The 22512-nt window shown below is 39.1% G+C and overlaps 1 protein-coding gene across 1 annotated transcript; it reads left to right on the top strand.

The window, feature by feature from the left end:
* The first annotated feature begins 1265 nt into the window (after positions 1-1265).
* On the top strand, positions 1266-22360 carry prkacab (protein kinase, cAMP-dependent, catalytic, alpha, genome duplicate b). Its single transcript, XM_004539087.6, has 11 exons — positions 1266-1933; positions 3364-3425; positions 5133-5261; positions 9047-9145; positions 10411-10493; positions 10992-11118; positions 11628-11723; positions 14066-14188; positions 18562-18621; positions 18716-18820; positions 18908-22360. Exons 1-11 carry the CDS (start codon positions 1888-1890, stop codon positions 19031-19033), a joined length of 1056 nt encoding a protein of 351 aa, XP_004539144.1. The 5' UTR covers positions 1266-1887; the 3' UTR covers positions 19034-22360.
* The last annotated feature ends 152 nt before the right edge of the window (positions 22361-22512 follow it).

The raw sequence follows: 22512 nt of genomic DNA, 5'->3' as shown, positions 1-22512 counted from the left end.
CAGTAGAGAGACTCAGCACGTTGGCTCGCTCCTCGCCCTCCCATCTCTGGCTCCTTTCTGTTTTCCGATTTCATTCATAAAATGCAGCACCACCATTTTCACTCCAGCCTCATGTTGCTAGGCAACTGCTGCACAAAAGGAAGGGGGGCCTGTCTGTGCTCTCTTGCACATTTTATCTTAGTTGAAGGGACCAACTCCCCCATCCATCCATCTGTCTACTTCTCACATGTCTGCACAGTTGACCAGTTTTTCTTTTCATATATTCATATTTAGCAGTAAAACCCATATGCAGCTTCAATTGTCCTTTAACAGCACTCTGTACGGTGTGGGGGGACTGTGATATGTAAGTTACAACCAAGTATTAGCAGAATTAGTGATTTGGTTTTTGAGTCCGTTTTACATAACCATGGTGGTGTCCTGTGAGCCCAAATGATGGTGTCAAACCCTGCAACAGCTGAGAGATCTCGTATTCATAGAATGGATGTTTTTTTTTTTCATACCATAAGTTTTTTGTTTTTTTTTTTTTTAATTACCAGCACAAGGTGAAATTGTTATTGAAATTAGATATTCAGATGCAAATCCATGTGAAACCGAGCCTTTTGAAGGTCCCGTTCATAAAAGGACTCTCGGTCATATGCTAGGCTAAGCCTGCAGGTGTTCTAGGTGCTGGGGTGGATGTGCTGTGTTGAAGGAGGCTGTTGGAGGGTTTCGGTGACTGTAAAATATTCAGAGAGACGGTATCTCTCTGAGTGTTTAGAAAGACCGTCTTGTTTCCTAATATTATTTCTCACTAAATACACTCATCATTTAACGCACGACGGTCTGCGAAATGTTTAGAAGTCCTGCCAGCCCGACCGCGCCGCGCGTGCGTTAAATTCTGACCAACATTTCTAAAAATAGCTCGCGGTTGACGTCACTTGGCTAAACGTGTATCAGTCGCTTGGTGGCGGTGGGAGTGGGGGGCTGAAGAGGGGTTTTTTTTCTACCTGCCAATCGTTACTCAGAGCCAATGGACATCTTCACATTCGCCGAGATTCCCACGGTTCGCCCTCATCTAGCCAATGGAGGACGGAAACCAGGAAAAGTGGGCGGGTATGTCGTCGGGAGGAAAATAATCGGTGACGTTCCCCTCACTCGCTTTGTGTAGGGCGGTAGGATGGTGCTGCTCTTGATGGATTGCGAAGAGCCAATCAGTGCCTTCCGTGGGATACCGGCATACATAGGTTGCCAATCCGCGGGCTGGTTGCAGCTGTCAATCAAAAACCGGTTCTGGCTAGTAGGCGGGACGTTCAGTCGACTGTAGTTCCGTCATCTCGCTCGTCTCCGAGGCTACGGGGGGCCAATGTTGATTTGGGTGAATTCCCGTCGTCGTCGGACCCCGCCGAGGTTTAATTTTTAAAAGCTGGGTTTGGTAACAAAAAGTGGCGGCTCTTGGGCTGAGAATATCGCGTCCCCGCCTCTGGTGTCGTTTTTCTTTAGGCTGGGGAGAGGTGGGGAGCCGGGGGGGCTCGTTCGGCGGGGGCTGCAAGGAGGGACAGGCGAAGACTGGATCCTCCGTGTTCAGGCCATCTGCGCCGAGCTCGGCCTTACGGTCCAGTGAAGCCCCAACGACCGAGATACCTCAAAGGTATCCTCCCCGTGGATTTGAACTGTATATCAATTGCCGGTTGCTGATGACTGAGGAGTGAGTGAGCCCGCTTTACCATCTCGTCTCGCCCTGGCACCGCATCAGCAGCTGCCAGGCTATTAAAGACCAAGACCTCGGAGTTAACGCTTGGTGCTTTTGGATTTAGAAAATACCGAACAGACCTAATCTAGATTAGATCGGCTTGAGAAGGCTGCAGGGCGGCCAAAAAGCCACGGATCGCCCGTTGACAGGTTGTCATCATGGGCAACGCGCCCACGGCCAGGAAGGGCAGCGAGATGGAAAGCGGTGGGTACCGTCGCCTGTACGCTACACATAACACATTGCTCTGTTCCAGACTCACGAAATCACCAGAGACGGTGTGACACAGCGGCTATGTTAGCTTCAGTTAACATTCCATGCAGCGGCCTATTTCTGCTGTCTGATTTAAAAAGATCCACTCATCCTGCTCAGTCCTTAAATAAGCCTGTGTCAGAATAGCTTTCAAGAACCCAAATTAGGCAGCTACATTTCAATTAACTAACCTCATAATATAGAGACAGATGAATAGGTGCTCGGTAGTAGTATTCCGCTTTGAACAGAGCTTTTTCTTTGGATTCAGTTGATGCTGCTTTATAATAAAGCAGGTGGTAGTGCCGTTTCCATAGCCAAATCACTTCACGAGGTGCAAAACAACCAACAGCTATTGTAAGCTGCAAGAATCTTGGCAACTTCACATCCTCTTGTACTCAAATCTTGGCGAGATCACAACAAGCTATGTGTCAGATATTTCCCAAACGCACAGTGCCTGTTGTCTCTGGAAAGAGATGCTGCTGAAAGTGTGGGGGCTATTTTGTTTGGTGAACCCCCTTAAGGTTTGCAGATTGACACTGAGTTAGTCTGATTGTCTGCTGTACTGTAAGTCCAAATATAGAAGGATGAGTGTGCTCATGTCTGGGGTTATACTTTTGTGTTTGTTTTTAAATTCATCATTTTTGAAATAGCAATTTACTAGGAAATGATATGTAAAGGTTTATTTAGTTATGTATGTGTCACAAACTGGAGTAAATCTGAATACTGTGATGGATTTCTTTTTAAGAAAATCAAAGAAACAGTTATTCCAAAAGGCTTAAATGCTTGACATTTAAATCAAGACATCTAAGTATATGACATAGCTACTTGGTATAAATGCATACCGGTCACTGAGCAGCTGACACTTTTAGTGAAGGTGAGAAGGGAAAGTGTTGATAGTTAATACCGGTAGGTCAACAAGTGTTTTGAAATGTGTCCTGGGATTTAAGCTTTTAAATGAGTATACTTGTTCATGAGATTTCAAGTTCAGGTATTTTTTTTGCACTTGAGAATATTCTGCATGTAGTTTTCAGACTATCAGCCATCTGGACTAATTGCTGTACATTTAGAAAAATCCCAACAGCCTGAATTACCTTACAGACAGATAAGACGATCAGTTTACGTCTCAAAACTTTCTACACACTGACAAATCATCCATGTAGCCACTGGGTCTTTGTGAGTAATAGTTATGAGCAGGTGGTTTTACGATGGATATGAATAAAATTTGATTTAATTAACAATTTTTAGTCAGACTCTGTGCTGTTGACTTCAGACAATAAAGTAGGTGTTCTGTTTCTTTATTTTGATGTTTTTTCACTTTCTGTATACACACAGATGCCCCACTAAAGCCTTTCTTATGTAAACACTGGTGTGTGTTTTTTCCACAGTCAAGGAATTCCTTGCTAAAGCCAAAGAGGACTTCCTCAAAAAGTGGGAGAATCCTGCACAGGTTAGTGTGTGTACTAAGTCTGCCCACTAAGCTTCAGAAGTATGATACACAGGATTTATTGTTTGTACTTTAATCCTAACTTTGTTTGCATGTTAGAAAAACAGAATTTTCACTCCCAATTCTGTATGGCCAAAGAAATATATACATTACTTCTGTGTGGGCTGCTGTTTTTGAAAATGCCAATCATAGCTACTGAAATTTCACTTGTTTCATGTCTTTATTGTTTATTTGTTCAGTATTACCAGCTATCACTTTATGCAAATCACTGAAAATTATAATTTTAATATATACAGATGGCGGTATAAATACATTTGTTTGTAAATAGCATCAGTTTTATTATTTATTGGCTATTGGTTAGTGATGATGCTACTGTCTGACTGTTTTTAAAATGCAAGTTACTGTTTCAAGTAAACTGTGACATAAAACAACTCCATATGTTTTGTAATATTTAATGCTGCAAATTTATATTCAGTATACATATTTCATATTGTATGCAGTATGAGTAAGAAAGTTAGAAAATATCCCCAGGGCAATGTCAACTGTATCAACCCTAAAGCTGTGTGTGTGTGTGTGTGTGTGTGTGTGTGTGTGTGTGTGTGTGTGTGTTGTTGTTGTTTTTTTTAATTCACTTGTTTTAGATCACCTAATATTCTTCATAGACATTAATTAAACCATTAAATATACATAAATCTGTATCAACATTGTTTTAATTTATACTGTATATAATTTTCTCCGTATGTTTTGGGACACTGGCTTATTTTTTTTTGTATTTATTTAAGCTTATTGAAGCTAAATTATGAATTTGGGGTTAAAAAATATACTGAATTTTTATTCAGTTTTATTTATTATTTTCAGATTGTCAAATGAACAAATTAACACAATGATAAAAGGGCCCATTGCAATACTGTAATACTGAGCAAAGCTCACCAGTACTGCATTTTTTTTAAATGGATCTCAAGGATAGCTTGTTTCACTTGAAATGAGAGCTCTTTCAAACACATGTTGTGGGTTCATAGCTCCCAAATGCATGTACCACACTTGAAATCATCTTCAAAACGTTTTTATTTTTTATTCTACTTCCAAAGAAGTAATGAAGAAACAACCCACAGCTGTCAGTGAAATGGGTTATGTAGCAATGATCCAATTACACTTGAGCAGCTCAAACTATGGCACTGGGTATAAAAATTGCAGTGAAGGCAATATTTTTGTTTTGACTTTTGAGATAAAGCTGAATATCTAAGCCTAAACCAATATTTATCACATATGTATGCAAAACCGTCTATGACAGTATCTAAAAATATATGAGTGTTAAGCATGATTTGATTCTATGTAGGAAAACATCAATTATTTATGATAAATAAGTTTCTGGGACCATCTGAGCCTGAGAAACAGTTCAGGTACCACAAACATGAGTAAAAGTTTTTTCTTTATTGTTCTTCAAATTTACACTGTATCCTGTATGCACATGTGTATTACTTTCTATTAAGAAATTATAAACCATACATACCAAATATATTAATTTATATATATTATCTATTGCATATTTGTTTATGACATGTGCAAAGAATATATACAATGAAAATACAAGAATTAGTGATAAATGTGAGCACACGAGTAGCTGAAAATAAAAACTCGCTACCAGCAACATGACCCTAAATATCCCATTTTCACAAAAATCAGCTAACCGTTTTTGTTTTGTCTGTTCAGAACACTGCTTGCCTGGAGCAGTTTGAGAGGTTGAAAACCCTGGGCACGGGCTCATTTGGTCGTGTTATGCTGGTGAAGCACAGAGAAACGGGACAACATTATGCGATGAAGATCCTCAACAAGCAGAAGGTCAGTCTGGGTCAGGGGTCACCAGAATCACAGAGGGATTGGGGTGTTTAAATGCGCTCCCATCCATTTTTTAGTTAGTCTTCCCACAGAAAACAGAAATGTAATTGATGTGAATACTGCACTCGGAAGATTTTATTCTTTTATGCATTTTGTTAAAGGCCCTTCAAATACAGGTGAAATTATTATCTGAACCCACTTGTGCTGAAAGCAGGGATTAGTTACAGTCACAGAGCAGAGGTTGTCTTTACGTGGATAACACCAGAGTAATTTTAATATTCAGTTAAAATAAATCTTTGACTTAATCTGTGAATAAGATGATAATTAATCCACAATATAATTATATTATGGCTTAAAGCGTGTGAATGTGTGTGTGAATGGGTGGATGATTGTGTATAGTGTAAAGCGCTTTGGGGTCCTTAGGACCAAGTAAAGTGCTATACAAATACAGACCATTTACCATTTAATTATCATCTTATTGATAAAACACTGAGATTGGGATTTTAGCAAGATCAAAATCAGAATGAATATCTATATCTATCTATCTGTCATGCTGTACTAAAGTACTGGCAAAATAATTTTTACATCAGTAGGGACATGAAGGTAATCCATGAATTTACAGTCTTCTGCAAGTACTACTGACAGAACACATGCCTGAGAGAATGAATGTACATGAACACGATGGTGTTGTTTTGCTATGGCTGTTTTCACAAAAAAGTCTATGTTGCACTTGTTTCAGGGAGGTGGGCATTATACTTTTATTTATTTATTGCCTCTGCATACATAGCACCATATTGTTGTACTGAAAATTAACTTTAGTAAACAATTTAGATGGAGTTTTTGGTCCACAGGGTCATCTCCCAGGGTAAACCCAATACTTTCACAGAAGCTAAACTACCATCGCATCTATCTAAGACAGACCAAATCACTTCAAGGACATAGGGTCCCCAAACCATTTTAAAAATAGCCTCTGGCCCCACACAAGCCATTTTTGCACATGCAAATAGGGCAATGCGATGAAATAACTCCCTCAGTTTTCAGAGAACTGGGGTTACCCTGGTAAACAAACATTGCCTTTTAAGCTTTACTTGGTATCGCACTATTGGAAATGTAGCTCACTCCCAAATTGCATGCTCTCCTGCCAATAGCACCTCGAAGGCCGACACCTCACACCAACCCCAACGTTCAGCTAGCAGGCCTCATTAAGGCCTGAGCATGCAAGTGAGGACGCAGTTACATCAGAACAGTACAAATTAAAAAATGTGTGGAAGCCCAACTAGCAATAACAAAGATGTAATCCACAGAAACACCCTTAACAAGGCCCCACAAGGAAGCCATTTCTCTGGTAGAATGTGGATGCTGGTGAATGCTGGTTGCACTGGTAATCATGCCATCACTATAGCCTCCACCATCTAGTGTCACAGCCCTAATGAAAAGCTAAGCTAGATTCCCTAAACCTCGGCACAAAGGGAAGGGACTGCAAACAGGAACTATGGCAAGATACCAAAAAATCCCTGAAGGCCTAAACTTGCCTTTGTGCCTCAGTTTAGAAAATTGCCATCAGCTCTTGCTAATTTATATGAGTCTCTGGGGCCAGGTACCTCTGACAGCCCTCCCCTCAAAAACAGCCTTCTAACCTTTCAATCAAGCATCTGTTTCCTCATAACCACCATACATAAGAGGACACTGGTTATGAACAATTTTGGGTCACTCCAGTGAGACATAGCTACCAGATATTTAGAGAAATTGTGACTGGGACTCAGATGACATCTCATATCCATCTGCAGAGAGGACACATCCTGGGACACTGGCTATTACATGCTTGCATATCATATATATATATAAGCGTGACCTTATGGGGAAGATGGAAAATGGCCACAATGCCTGGATAGGAGGGAAAATGACATCCTCCTCATCGTCATCATTATCATCAGAAGATACTTTTTAACTCATCCTCATCTTCTTCCTCCTTGGAGTTGAGGAGCTGATTAAAAAAGGAGTAAGTTCAGCCTTGGGGTCTTTGATCATATCCCCCCAGCAAGTGCAACCTGAGCTGGGTATGTTGCTCAGCTTCGCTGCAGTGTCAGAAAGACAGGGATCGGCTTTTGCGGCCCTGGGCACTTGCAAATGCGACTCCAGGATTCTGTCTGCCCATGTGACGCCTTTGCATGTTTGACACCCACATAAGTGATTCAGAGGGGTTAGGGACGTTGCAAAAGCAACGTCCCTAACCTTGCTACCACTACCATTTACCACTACCAGAGAATGCAGTGGCACCCATAGGCACCAATTTTCAGCTTGGACAGCTAGCAAATAGCTATACAAGCACAAGCTCACTTGATGTGCTGACTTGATAAGGTGCTGACTTGATAAGGTGCAGAATTGCAACAACACGACGACTGCTTACTAGAAAAATATACTGACATAATTAAAATATAATTAAATAAAATATTTATGTTAGTAATCCTGAAACCAGAAATGTTCAGGGAATACCTTTCACAACTGGATCTGTAAACTGTTAAGTGGATAACCTTGGTCCAGGATCACTGGTTAAGCTCTAATGATCTTCACAGGGAAGAAGGCAAGAATGCCTGGTGTGAGGCCAGGGCCTATTATAAAGGGGGTCGGGCGAGCCTGTGTCCTTGAAGTGATTGGTCTGTTACAGATGGAAGTGGTGGAAGTGGAGTATCTGTGATTGGTCTCGCCAGAGAGGCCCAAGTGGCATACCAAGTGAGGTTTAAAAGAGAATACTATTTTAACCAGGTGCTGCCACCCTACCGATGCAGCCTTGTTGTAACTGGTGATGTAGAATATGTTCATAAGTCTTCCCAGCCAAAAATCTGCCACAAACTCTTGTTTCCTGTTAAATTTTGCACTATCCGCCTTGCAACCTCCTTTCATCTAAACTACTTCTAACTCTAAGCTGATTTCCCATGAAACCCCAACACGTTTCATAGTTATTTTAAAGTTCAAAGACATGGCACAATAGCACACTGGCCTATAGTCTTAATTATGGAGGAAAATCTTGAGAATACGGACTTCAGGTTGTTTTCGTAAATGCCACAGATGTCTTGCTGTACCTGGAGTGTCTGTTTGTTAAAGTTACACAATTTTGGAGACAGTAATACTACTGTCTTTTCATAAAGAAGTAATGTAATAAGTAAGAGTCTTTTTATCATTTGGTGAGCAGCTGAGATATGATTTTGAATGTCAGCAGAAGGGTACAGTGAAAGAAGTTTGTTGGAGGTGTGCAGTCTTTTGCCTGCAGCGCTTCATCTTACAGCTCACTCTGGCTGTTGCTTCTTGTTCCATTACTTTCTGCAGTATCTCAAACTGATCTGCTGTCAAAGAAATATGTCAGTTATATTGTTTTGTTGATCCATTTTTAATGAATGATAACAGTAACAAACACAATGCATTTCCAGCTGATACTTCATAATAAAAGCAAGCTCATTTTTCAAAAGTTAAATGGTTTTAATGGGAAGATGCAGCAGTAGGAAATGTTCGGTTTTCATTATCAGTAACTTAATACAGCATTTTTTCCAGTAATGGTGCCACAGACACCCATGTTATAATCCTCCAATTGCAAAAACACTCAAATATTGTGATGATTGGGCCATAGGCAGCATATTACTTCAACCTGTGAGAGATGTCTTAACAGATATGTATTTAAATGAAAATTGCTAGTTTCATATTTGCCTTAAATTTCACACTCTTGTCTTACTGGGTAAAATGTCTCTCTCTCACTCTCTCTCTCCTTCTTCTTTCTGTCTCTCTCTGCCTTTCAGGTGGTCAAGCTCAAGCAGATAGAGCACACTCTAAATGAGAAGAGGATTCTTCAGGCTGTCAGCTTCCCTTTTCTGGTGCGGTTAGAGTACTCATTCAAGGTATGGATTATTTTAGGTGTGTGAGAGCACACATGCCTGTGGTTGTTTGATGACAGCGAGTGACTGCTTAATTTCTCACACAATTAAAATAACAATAAAAGAACTCTTTAGCAAAGTTTCGCATATTAATTCATTAAAAAGCCACAGACAAATGTTATGATCCATTCGAAGCTGTTTCTTAGCTGCCTGATTAATATATATCCATCTTTGTGCTGGTCTCAACCAACTCCTGAAGTTACTAACTTGCCACTAAATACTATTTTCAACTGCTAGTTGTTACTTTGGTCACTGCTGGCAATGGTCAGTGCTTTATTTAACATGTGTTATGCATACCTGTACTTAAAATGATTCTGAAACAATAATAAGCAGAAAATGGCTAAAATTTGTTACAGATCCGATGATGGTTTGGTTACTCACACACAAATTAGTTAATTCAAAAAATAATTTGCTTTATTTATTCAAACTATGAACTAAGTGGTCACATTAAGTCTGCATGTTTTTAAAGACCTCTTGGAAGTGTTTACAAGTATCTTTGGCCAGCAGATGAGAAGCCTATTTGTAATATTTTTGAAAATTGAGCACCAACTCTGATTGTTTTAATGATTAAAATTAAATAATTTATAGTGCATTAATCTTTCAGTCTACTACCCCTTCCATCACCACTGTCAGTCCTGTTGAGTTGTATGTAAGTACATGGTGAAGTTGGCTTTAGATGTCACATGAGCGTGTGACATGGACGTGCACAGACTAATCCTGCTGATGGCTATACTCCAATTAATGCCTTATTCAGGTTAAGCTGTTTAGATGCACCTGGAAAGCCAGGGATTGACTATCCTAGACACCTTAAATAAACCTATTAACAGAATATTCCAGTCCACGTGTGTTGTCCTACACACAGGAGGAAGAGTCAACAAGAACAAAACATACGCAGTGTGATTTGTGTTAGTCGGTTACACTACTTATATCTTGCAAAACTGTGATATAAACAACACACAATATACAAACCAGGCCTTCAGTAATGTTCCTGGGTTAAAGTACTTTATTATTTATATGGCAATACTATAAATAATAGTCAGTTAATGCTAACTAGCAAAATACCAGCTAGATTAAACAATTTGGTAACTGGTGAAATTGCTCTTCTCTTTTTTAGCTCACGTAATTGAGTTTTAACTCCTGTATATGTGTGTACCTGAAGTGCATCCATACATGGGCATGCTTTTGTGTGTTTGTGTGAGTGCCACTAACCTTCGTCCTCCTTTCTGCAGGACAACACTAACCTCTACATGGTGATGGAGTATGTGCCAGGTGGCGAGATGTTTTCCCATCTACGGAGAATTGGCAGATTTAGGTCAGTGTTTGAATAAAGTTTATATCCAGAAGCATTTTGTGGATTGCTACAAGAGTAAACAGTGGACTTTGAAAGCATTTCTGTTATCTTGTATTCTACATAGGCACAAAGCACAACAACTCTAGAAAAGTTTGGATACTGTGTCGCAATATAAGATTTAAAAACCTTTTTTCCCCAGAAGAATTATTATACTATCCATGTCTAGAGTAACATGACATTATAACTTAATTAACAGCTTAATCCAAAGTTGCAAGATGATCTGGCTTATCCCAAAGCAGCAAACAAATGTCATGCTATTTCAGATTATAGTATAATGTAGAGTATTGCTTGCCTACATCTTTTCCATGTATTAATTCCCATTCAGTATTCTTTCTTCTATCATGTCTCCTAACCTACGGCAGTATTTTCAGCTCTTCTCATCTCTATGCTAGACTCAAGTCATCTCTGCTATTCGATCACCAAACAGATCCCCTTTTGTCTCGTTGTGTTTATGTGCAGTGAGCCTCACGCTCGGTTTTACGCTGCTCAAATCGTTCTGACCTTTGAGTATCTCCATGCTTTGGACCTGATCTACAGAGACCTGAAACCTGAAAACCTGCTCATAGACCAACAGGGCTACATACAGGTAACAAACTTACTGTTAATTATTTATCCTTCACAGACCGTGCTGATGAATTTGTGTTCCATATTTATTATGTCTGCAACTGACAGTAATTTTTTTAGCACACATTAATCCATCTGTTTTATTCCATTTATCTAACATCTTTTTACTTAAATATTTTAAAACTATCATCACAGTAAGAGTTTTCTAGAGCTCAAAATTAGAATATTTTATGCCACGTACAGCTCAACAGATATGAGGACATTTATTTTCAGTGTGAGATTCGTTAACCTTACAAAGGTGTTCTTCACTCTGGAATCGTCTCTGTGTGCTGGTGTACCACCCTCTAGTGGCGAACTGTTGCATAACAGCTGGTGACAATTTCCCTTGATGCGGCTGTTTTTAGTGCCTCTCTTTCTTGCTGCCTTTCATGTGGTGTTACTTAGCCTATTTGAATTTTCTTTTTTTCTTTTTTTTTTTTATTCTTTTTTTTTTACTCACTGTCGTTGTCATTGTTCTTTGTCCCCTCTTAGGTTACAGATTTTGGCTTTGCCAAACGTGTGAAGGGCCGGACCTGGACACTGTGTGGCACCCCAGAATATCTGGCTCCAGAGATCATTCTCAGCAAGGTGCGCTTGGCAGCCAGCTGAACTAACTTTAAGCTTGGGGTAGAGGCTTCTTCGTTTTTTAAGGCTAGGATTATATTCACTTGTGGATAGCTGTAGGTACCTCATAGGAAAGATTGTTTCTATTATACATTTTTACAGTTTTCTTGGAGTCCAACTGGAAGACAAATGCATAACTGTTGGTTTTTCTTTCAGGACAAGTCCTAAAAATCATGTGATAATATGTGAAGGTCCAATAGCTTACTTTGCTTACTTGCAAACTATAATACCAGCGTTACACCCCTGTGAATTTAAAGCTGATCACACGAATAATCTGCAGTAATATACAGTCATATAAATAATCCTAGCAGGACATGTTTTAGCAGTACTTTTGACAAGCAAATTGCGGTTCACTCTACATGTGCATATACGCTTTAAGATACTGGGAGCATTGTGACACAAAAACATGCCCATCTGTCTGTATCAGTCCCACCCCAGATGCTCTATGAATGTGTGTGCACACAGATGAGAAGTTGTGTACACCTGAGTAGAGAACACACAGGTCTCTTCAGTGTTTGACATATGTTAGCAAAACACTGATGACAAAACTCATTAAGAATATTGTTGTTTGCACAGACTGGCAGCATCCTCATTAGGTGCCAGGCTTTGGGAAGCTTACGTGCCAGCAACTTTAAAATTGTGCAATAAGTATTAAAAGAACATTTGAAGTGCTGCAGTTTGTATATATATAGACATTTATGGGCTTTGTAACCCTGGTGGGTTGTGATCTATAGACTCTGTGAGTGACAAGCAGGTTCAAGTTTCTCTTTCTTAAACACCAAAATGATGGGAGAGTATTTTCACTGTGCTCTCTGTAGCTCAGGTCACTGGAAGACTGCCACATTCACATTCCTCATTTTTTTTTCCCAACAGTTGAAGGTAGGATCAAAAATTGCTGTCAGAGATGGGTGGAGGCTTTAAATAAGCAACTTTTAAATGTTACACAAATAATTATATAAAGTAGTTCATCCAAATGGTGTTGAATGGTAGTGCCCAATATTATAAACAATACTAAATAATGTGGCTAAACTTTTAATTCCAATAAATCCAAACTATAATGTAAGTGAGGTTTCCGCTAAATGACTGAATGACTTACAAATAAATGTTTACAATCAGACAGGAAAAGTCATTAAAGCAATTATTAAATCCAGTGTATATAATAAAATGTACCACAAGTCACCAAATTTAGTCTTAACAGACAAGCTTTTTGTCTCAAAGGCATCCCAAGATACTCCTCACAACAAGAAGTGAACATATCATTATCGAAAACTGACATATCATTATTAAAATGGAGCTATTCTCTTTATTTCATGCTCTGTATTTTTATTTTTTTTGGATTTTATTATTGTAGTTTTGCATGATTCACAGTTCGAGGTAATCATTTGTCTTATTCTGGGACTTGGTGCAGCCCCTCAGTTCCTCCACTGTGACTGAAACAAGTTTTCACTCCTCTCCCTTTGAGGCCACCCTCGCTTTAAGTCAACTCACAAATGAATGATTTGAATAGCAGGTGGGTGGGGCTTATGTGCTCAGGCAAAAGCTGAGTATCTGAGATGACCACTCTTGGTGTCTTTGTCATCATGCAGATCCACAAGCTTAAACAGAGTGCCAGAAACTGGGTGTTGAAAGCTGTCTGAAGCCTTATTATTTTAAAAGTTTGGCTATGCTTAATGTGAACGTCGAACATTGTAGCAGTACATATCTGCACTTTGCATTAGGAAAACATATTGAGTGTAAGATATCTTGGAAAGCTAATATGTAGTTAGATTGGAATAAGGATTGAATAAAATTGAGTCTCTGAGACCATGTATATAGGAATTCATTTGGGACCTCGAGTGTAGTGTGAGTGGACCTTTTAAAGGTTTGGTCCAAGTACTCCAACCATGTGTACTAACTATGATACAGACACGTGTAGACACAAGCTGTCCAGTAACTGACAGTAACTAAGGCTAACAGGCTGTGAATGCATCCTTACTGTGTGCAGCTTTATATAACACTTTATAATCTGGAGATACTGAGTTGACAATTAATTATGTGGAATAAAACAAGCCACTTTATTGATTTGTAATTTTACTGTAAATAACAGACTATCGAGATAGTTCATCATTTATTTTCTGTGGGGTTTTTTTTTTTGTCTGGGGAATTGGTGCATTTGTTGATATTACCCGTGTACACAATTCATTACAGACATATGATGAAATATACATTTACTGCATCATTTTATATTTTATCTTAAATTAACTTAATGTTTTTTCTTTCTTCTTCCGTTACTCCATCCTTGTCATGCCCCCCGCTACATCCACCAGGGGTATAACAAAGCAGTAGACTGGTGGGCATTGGGTGTACTCGTCTACGAGATGGCAGCAGGGTACCCGCCTTTCTTTGCTGATCAGCCCATTCAGATCTATGAAAAGATTGTTTCAGGGAAGGTGAGTTTGACTGTCTGATTAGCATTTTGTGCTAATATTTAATGCTTTACACAAGAGAACATGACTCATGATGTGATATTAGGTTGTTTTTTTGTTGTAAAAATGTATTTTAGTTTACTTTGTATTTAAATTTCAGTTTTAGGTTAATCCTGAAAGAGTTTTGGGCAATGTTTTTTTCTTTTTTCTTTTTTTTTGTGGTAGAGTGGGTATGGTGTAGTTTCAAAAAAATGTGTTTTTACCATAGAAACACGGACCAAGTAGAAGCATCTGTTTTGATCTGTTCAGCCATGTTTTTCCTTTGTTGGTCTCTGAAAATACTCTGTGGTTTGCATTGTATTTGTTCCACCCACATTGTTGTTTCCAGATGTGTAAAAAGCAGCAATTTTTTACGCCATCATATTAGAGAACCTGGCAGTTAGAGCCTTGATCCAGCATAATAAATCTGATCAGGGAGGATGTAAGAGGAGCATATTTCCTTTATTTATTTCTTGTATATTTATAAGGGGAGTATTGTGATCGTTTCCAGTTCCATAATTTTATATTTGGACTTTAATAGAGTTGTGTTGCATGATTCAGATTCCAAAATAATCCTTATGTATTTTATAACAACCATTGATACAGCACCTCAGTTCATCCACTGTCTGAACTAAGCTATTTTGGCTCTGCCTCCTTTGAAGCCACCCTCTCTTTAATTCATCTTTCCTCTGACTGGCTGTCCACCTCACACAAAGAATTTGAACAGCATCATGTTCACTGTACCTGAGGTAACCATACTGAGACTATCTGCTATCTTTTGACATCATGCAGATCCAAAGTTATGTTCGCTTGTATATGAGTATTTTAGTAAACTTAACTTAACTTAACTGTGTGGTAGTTTGAACCACTGAAAACAGCTTTTGAAAAATACCTTTGAGGGTGAAAATTTTTTAAATCTATATATCTGCATTTATGTGTGGACAAGGAACATTTAGGTTTTTCTCTCGCAACATGAAAGCTGTCCACCTTTATCTCTCCCCATCTTTTTTTATGTCAGACTGTGTGCCTTGTTATTGTTTGTGAGCTTTTTATTGGCCAACATTTCTTCATGGTTGGGTTATATCACCATCTGTTGCTTTAGCATGAAATTGACAGTGTCTAAGATTTTTTTTGCATTTAAATGTGGATGGAAATCAACTTGGATTAAAAAAAAGTACCTGTGTATGTGTGGATGTAGCCCAAACGTGGAAAAAATATTTGAAACTGGGTGGTGAGAGCACTCTGAGCCTTCCCAGCAATTTCCCACCAAGGTCAGACCATCCAATGGTCAGAGAGATTGCAAAGAACCAACAAGCTACATCTCAGACTCTACAGGTTTAAGTTAACATCTTAAAAATTCAAATTCATGAGATTAAAAATAGAAAAAGACTGAGCAAGTATGACTTTTTGGAAGAGTTGCCAGAGAAAGCCACTTCTTTCTAAAAAGAACAAAGCAGCACAGCTTAGGTTTGCAAAACTGCATCTGAATAAGACTTCTGGGACCCTCATTTACTAATATGTGCATGGAAACATTGGTATACTGCAAAAGAAATGAGGAAAATCAATGTCAAATTTATGACAGGTGCACACTGACCAATTTTTCTTACCACCATGTATATGTTAATAAATCAGCCTCATTCTTAATCAGCTGCTTCGGGGTGAAACATAACTCGGGTGCTGAATAATGTTTAGCCTGAGCTAGTCACTGTGGATCAGTTGATATGAAAAAGACAAACTACAGGAAAAAGGAGAAATTAGGTGGAGGACATGGACCACATGATCTGTCAAACCCAGATAAGAAACGCATGGCAATAAAAACAAAGAAAACAAAAATACGCCTCAAAATTCTCCATCATCTGTGGTATAGTGTCAAAAAAGAGAATATTAGAAGATAAGTTATGACATCAGACAATGATTGAAGTTATGTTTACACATGTTTTATTTTGAGGGGTTTTTATTTATTTATTTAATTGTAATTCTGAGTATATGGGGCCTTACGGTCAACTGTAAATGATGACTGAAAAAAAAATAAAAATAATAATAAGTAGCAGTGGTATAGTAGAAGTAGTAATACTCATTTTAAAGACCTATGTCATGCCCTCATTTGTTCATGCACACAGTCTGAAGGACTTCTAATTATGTAAAATACAAACCTACGAAAACATTGATAAATCTGTGCGTGAAATGTTGTTGTGAGTACAGACTTTTAGACACATAAGAACAAAGCGGACAAGTTTGGCCATACATGCACAGCTACACGTTTGGAGAAAACCAGACACAGCATAATAGCACGTACACCTCAAACCATTAATCAACTCTGTGGAGGGGTGATGTGTTTTATTTTTCTGTTATTGTGTGCTTATTCTACAGGGAGTGCAGAATTATTAGGCAAGTTGTATTTTTGAGGAATAATTTTATTATTGAACAACATCCATGTTCTCAATGAACCCAAAAAACTCATTAATATCAAAGCTGAATGTTTTTGGAAGTAGTTTTTAGTTTGTTTTTAGTTTTAGCTATTTTAGGCAACTTAACAAAAAACAAATATATACCCATTTCAATTATTTATTTTTACCAGTGAAACCAATATAACATCTCCACATTCACAAATATACATTTCTGACATTCAAAAACAAAACAAAAACAAATCAGCGACCAATATAGCCACCTTTCTTTGCAAGGACACTCAAAAGTCTGCCATCCATGGATTCCGTCAGTGTTTTGATCTGTTCACCATCAACATTGTGTGCAGCAGCAACCACAGCCTCCCAGACACTGTTCAGAGAGGTGTACTGTTTTCCCTCCTTGTAAATCTCACATTTGATGATGGACCACAGGTTCTCAATGGGGTTCAGATCAGGTGAACGAGGTGGCCATGTCATTAGTTTTTCTTCTTTTATACCCTTTCTTGCCAGCCACGCTGTGGAGTACTTGGACGCGTGTGATGGAGCATTGTCCTGCATGAAAATCATGTTTTTCTTGAAGGATGCAGACTTCTTCCTGTACCACTGCTTGAAGAAGGTGTCTTCCAGGAACTGGCAGTAGGACTGGGAGTTGAGCTTGACTCCATCCTCAACCCGAAAAGGCCCCACAAGCTCATCTTTGATGATACCAGCCCAAACCAGTACTCCACCTTGCTGGCGTCTGAGTCGGACTGGAGCTCTCTGCCCTTTACCAATCCAGCCACGGGCCCATCCATCTGGCCCATCAAGACTCACTCTCATTTCATCAGTCCATAAAACCTTAGAAAAATCAGTCTTGAGATATTTCTTGGCCCAGTCTTGACGTTTCAGCTTGTGTGTCTTGTTCAGTGGTGGTCGTCTTTCAGCCTTTCTTACCTTGGCCATGTCTCTGAGTATTGCACACCTTGTGCTTTTGGGCACTCTAGTGATGTTGCAGCTCTGAAATATGGCCAAACTGGTGGCAAGTGGCATCTTGGCAGCTGCACGCTTGACTTTTCTCAGTTCATGGGCAGTTATTTTGCGCCTTGGTTTTTCCACACGCTTCTTGCGACCCTGTTGACTATTTTGAATGAAACACTTGATTGTTCGATGATCACGCTTCAGAAGCTTTGCAATTTTGAGACTGCTGCATCCCTCTGCAAGATATCTCACTATTTTTGACTTTTCTGAGCCTGTCAAGTCCTTCTTTTGACCCATTTTGCCAAAGGAAAGGACGTTGCCTAATAATAACACCTGATATAGGGTGTTGATGTCATTAGACCACACCCCGTCTCATTACAGAGATGCACATCACCTAATATGCTTAATTGGTAGTAGGCTTTCGAGCCTATACAGCTTGGAGTAGGACAACATGCATGAAGAGGATGATGTGGACAAAAAACTCATTTGCCTAATAATTTTGCACTCCCTGTAGAGTCAAATGTGACACCATTTTTCCGACAAAGGAAGCTTGGTTGACCAACGAGAAAGTCATCTCACACACACGAGCAAATCTAAAACAGAAGGTTCAACGGCCTAGTCAAAGTCCATACTTAAACCTGATTGAATTACTGTAGCTGGAACTCGAGAGCTGTGCACAAATGCACGCCAGCAAGCTTCAATGAACCGAAGCAACCATTGTAAAGAAGAGTGGGCTAAAAATCCTCCACAACAATGTGAGAAGTCTGGGAAGTCTCTCAAGACAATTACTGGAAGTTATTGCTGGAAAAGGTTCTTCTACAAGCTACTGATTCATATGATGTACTTAGTTTTTCCCAGAACTACATAGAGCCATGTCATTGTATTATAAGAATCTACCAGTGCTTCACTACAGAAGATAACGAACCCGAGAGCCTGAATCTCATCACTACATGAAGTTATCACTGGTTCAATCCTCATTTTGTGCTCTGCCCTTAGGTTCGTTTCCCGTCTCACTTCAGTTCAGACCTGAAAGACCTCCTAAGGAACCTGTTACAGGTGAGAGCAAATACCGCAGGCATTCAGACGTTTAGGTTACATTTATTTTTTCTTTAACGTGACCGTGAGAAAAATATGTTTGTGTTATTTTAAGGTGGATCTCACAAAACGTTATGGAAACCTCAAAAATGGGGTCAATGATATCAAGGGACACAAGTGGTTTGCAACAACTGACTGGATTGCCATTTACCAGAAAAAGGTATGTTTTGGTGAGTGTACTGTGTGGCATGTGAGACTTTTCTTCCCTTCAGTTTGTTTTATAATAGTTTCCTTTATGTGACTTTAGGTGGAAGCTCCCTTCATCCCCAAGTTCAAAGGACCAGGCGACACCAGCAACTTCGACGACTACGAGGAGGAGGAGATTCGCGTCTCCTTCACTGAGAAATGTGCCAAGGAGTTTGCTGAGTTCTAGAGTTAGAGAGCAAGAGAGGAAGAAAGAAGGAAATAGGGAGAGTCAAAGGTAGGCTGGTCAAGTGGGAGACATAAGGAGAAAGTACTGTCTCCTGTCCAATCACAAGCACCAGCTACAAAGAGGAAAAATCGGATAGAGAAGGAAAAAAGAGCAAGGAGACTGATAACCAGCAGTGTTGCCTTTTCTGTTGTGTTTTTGTTGTGTTTTATTTATTATTCTGTCTTATTTATGGATCCCTTTATAATGAAGGTGTGCTTCATGGGTGTTGAGAATCCAACTAATTTGGAGTTGCCTCTACACATTTTCACCCGAGATCTTCCCTTTTCCTTTTCCTTTTTTTAAATCCATCTTTTAGTCATATTCACACCGCAGCAAAGAGAAATCAGCCTGTCTGTGCTGATCTAGTCCAGCCTCTTAGTCATTACATGAAGACTAATGAGTTTTGTGCAAGTTTAGGTCTCAGTCTGGACAAAAGTTTCTTAAATTTTAACCGACAACTGGCTAACATGCTCTTTGTTTTTTTTTTAAGCAGGAAGGGCATGTAAGTAGCAGGTTTAATAGGTCTTGCACACATATGTACTTTCAGCTTGGATGACTTTACATTTTGCAGTTTTATCTCAATTTTTCCTTCAGAATTTAAACTTTTACCCTTTCATATCATAGACACACGACATAACTTAAGGCTTGATGGGCCAACAAAAAAAAAACAAAAAAAATGAATGCATTGTGTGTGCAAAATAAATTTCATCGAGAGACAGATGATGTTTTAAGGGGAAAAAAAGTCAGTTACGTTTACTGTGTAACTATCCATCTACCGTTCTTATCATTGTTAGAATTAGTGCATATCTACGGTACTCCATTCTAAATGTTATTAGATACTAGTGGCTCCAATGATATCATGTCACGCTAACAAACAAGGAAATACGAGTAAGGGGATGGAATTAACTCGGTTTTTAAGGGTGTTTTAAAGAAACACTGTAACGTAATGGTATCTCAGGTTTGAACATATCACTTAATAGACATTTTATTAACATACAGTGTTAGGATCAGCAGGTAAATCTGTGATATGGATTTGGGAATTTAAAGTTCTGGTTCAAATTAAGAGAAACAAAAGGGAATATTCAGACTTTTGGTTAGCGTCTTCCACAGTTTGCCCTTCCAGAAGATTTGATTTTGCTAACTGACTCGACAACTTTGTTTTCATGAAAGCACTTCCTGTCTCGGCTCAGAGTTTACGTAATGGCCACAGTGATTCTGCTTACTGAATCAAGCCTTTGGCCCTTGATTACTCCAACTGAAAGAGACCGCTTGAGGCAAACTACCTTGAACTGCTTCCGGCTGGTGGCCTTCAGAGCATTTTGACCAGTCACTGATGGCAGTTTGGATAGTGCGCTTTTATGGTCTTCAATGGAAATATGTATTCATGTTCACCTCATCTTATTACCCATCCCTTTCTTCTTATCACTTGTAAAGTAGGACCACACTCTATGTGACAGTCTTATATGTGACAGCAGCTCTGTTACTGTTTATGTGTTTTAAACATGCACAGTTTTTGTTTCGTTTTGTTTTTTGTGTGTTGGTGATGATGTAAAGATGACTGGCACTCCATTTAACAAGTTAGTGAAAGCTAGAGCTTCTGGCGGTGAATCGAGCTAATACCGAGAAGAGAGAAAAATAATCATAGCGCATGGTATACAACCTGCTGATTTGAAGAATACAACAAATAGCACTTTTGGTATTCAGTGTCTCCTTGGCTCCTGAGCTATGGTCACAGAATATTTCAGCAATGGCCAGAGAGGGTCGTTACTGTAGGATTTGTTCATTCACAATTTATGAGATAAAACAAAGTGACACTGATGTTCGTTTCAGACATCAAAATGCCTTCTTTATTGCTGTAATTTAATGTGCCACAATAATGATGGTTTCCTAATTTGATTTATACAGGCGCTTTGGTTTTTCTCCCATCGTTATAAACTGGATAATATAAATTCACATACTTCCCTCGAGTCTGAAACAGTTCAGATAGCAAAAACATATATATATATATATATATCTCAAGCATTTTCTCCAGGATACACATTTGTTATGTGTAATGGTTTGTGTCTATCATTTGTAATATGGAACAATAGCCCCCACAGCTAATTGTCCACTTGCCATATTTACTTATTTATTCGATCAACACTCTTTTCCCACTCTGTGCGTGACCCCAGATTTACAGTGTGGTAATTTGTTTAAAAAAAAGATCAATTTGAGAATGTGCATCACAGAAGCACAGTGTCAGCTGAAGGTCTTAAAGGACCACTCCGGTGATTCAGCTTTATTGTTTAGTAAACTTGCATCAGAGGCTGCGTTATCTTATTAGTGCCTTGCATGGGTCAAGCTCCAAAAAACAAAGTCCTACATCTCCCACATCCTTTAAATTCTGCATAAATGTACAGTTTGTAACGCAGGCTGTTTGGGACTCTGCAAGGCCTGTCAGAATTACACGGGTGATGTGGTGTATTTAATTTCCTTTTATTAGTTTATTTAACAGAGAGAAAGAGATATCAACTGAAACAGGAGACAGCATTTCAAGAATAAATGGACTAGGACAATAATGCTGGGTCACTTTTAAGGCTACTGGATATTGTGCTTGTGTGTGGCATAGTCCCAAAAGTAAAGTTAAATGACCACAAACCAACTGCCACAGTAAACCTGGGGCTTCACAGAGAAATGAGTCACTTACAAGGCAACTAACATGGATCCGACATGTCTCTCCTGTATTAATGTTTCCCCTTCTTTTTCACTGAGGCAGATTAACCAGCTGAAAAACTCCAGATTTTATCAATGAATCTGACGCCAAAATCATAGTGGCAGATAAATGGTGGAAAGAGCTGCAAGCTGTAAGCCTAGTTGTAGTCATCAGCTGGCTTACTGGTTAATTTAAAAACCATTATTATTATTATTATTAATAAACTGTTTACATCACTTGTTGAGGTTTCACATTCGCTGTATTTCCTCCATGTCAGGTTTAATGTTGAATATATCATCATGGACAAAATGTTTGAAGTTATAATACAATATTATTATGTGTCTCCTCGATGTTTTTGCAGTGATACAACTTCCTCTCCATGCAGGCACAATGCTGGTACATACTGTCGCACTTTTTAGGGAAATGAGACCCCAATATAAACCATATTAACCCCCGCCACAGACATACTATACACACACACATACACACACTGCAAAGAGAAGCGTCTAAAGTCACGGAAACGGTGACATAAAAATACGAAGTGTAATATTTTGCAACATGAGTATCATTCCAATAAAGTTTTACTTGTAAAATTCTCCTGAACTCCCGCGTCCTCATTTGGGTGTGGAGCTGAAACGTGAAAGTTCCACGTTTGCCGAAAAGTGAGCGGATGCTGAGGTATTTAAAGTGTTCTCGGTGGGAGGTTGGCGTAGTCTTGAGGTGACATCCATCACTCCCGCCTGATGCG

This window comes from Maylandia zebra, linkage group LG6 (assembly GCF_041146795.1).
Source record: "Maylandia zebra isolate NMK-2024a linkage group LG6, Mzebra_GT3a, whole genome shotgun sequence".
In the NCBI taxonomy this organism is placed as follows: Eukaryota; Metazoa; Chordata; class Actinopteri; order Cichliformes; family Cichlidae; genus Maylandia; species Maylandia zebra.
The sequence above is the reverse complement of the archived record's forward strand: the minus strand, read 5'-3'. Positions and strand labels throughout refer to the sequence as shown.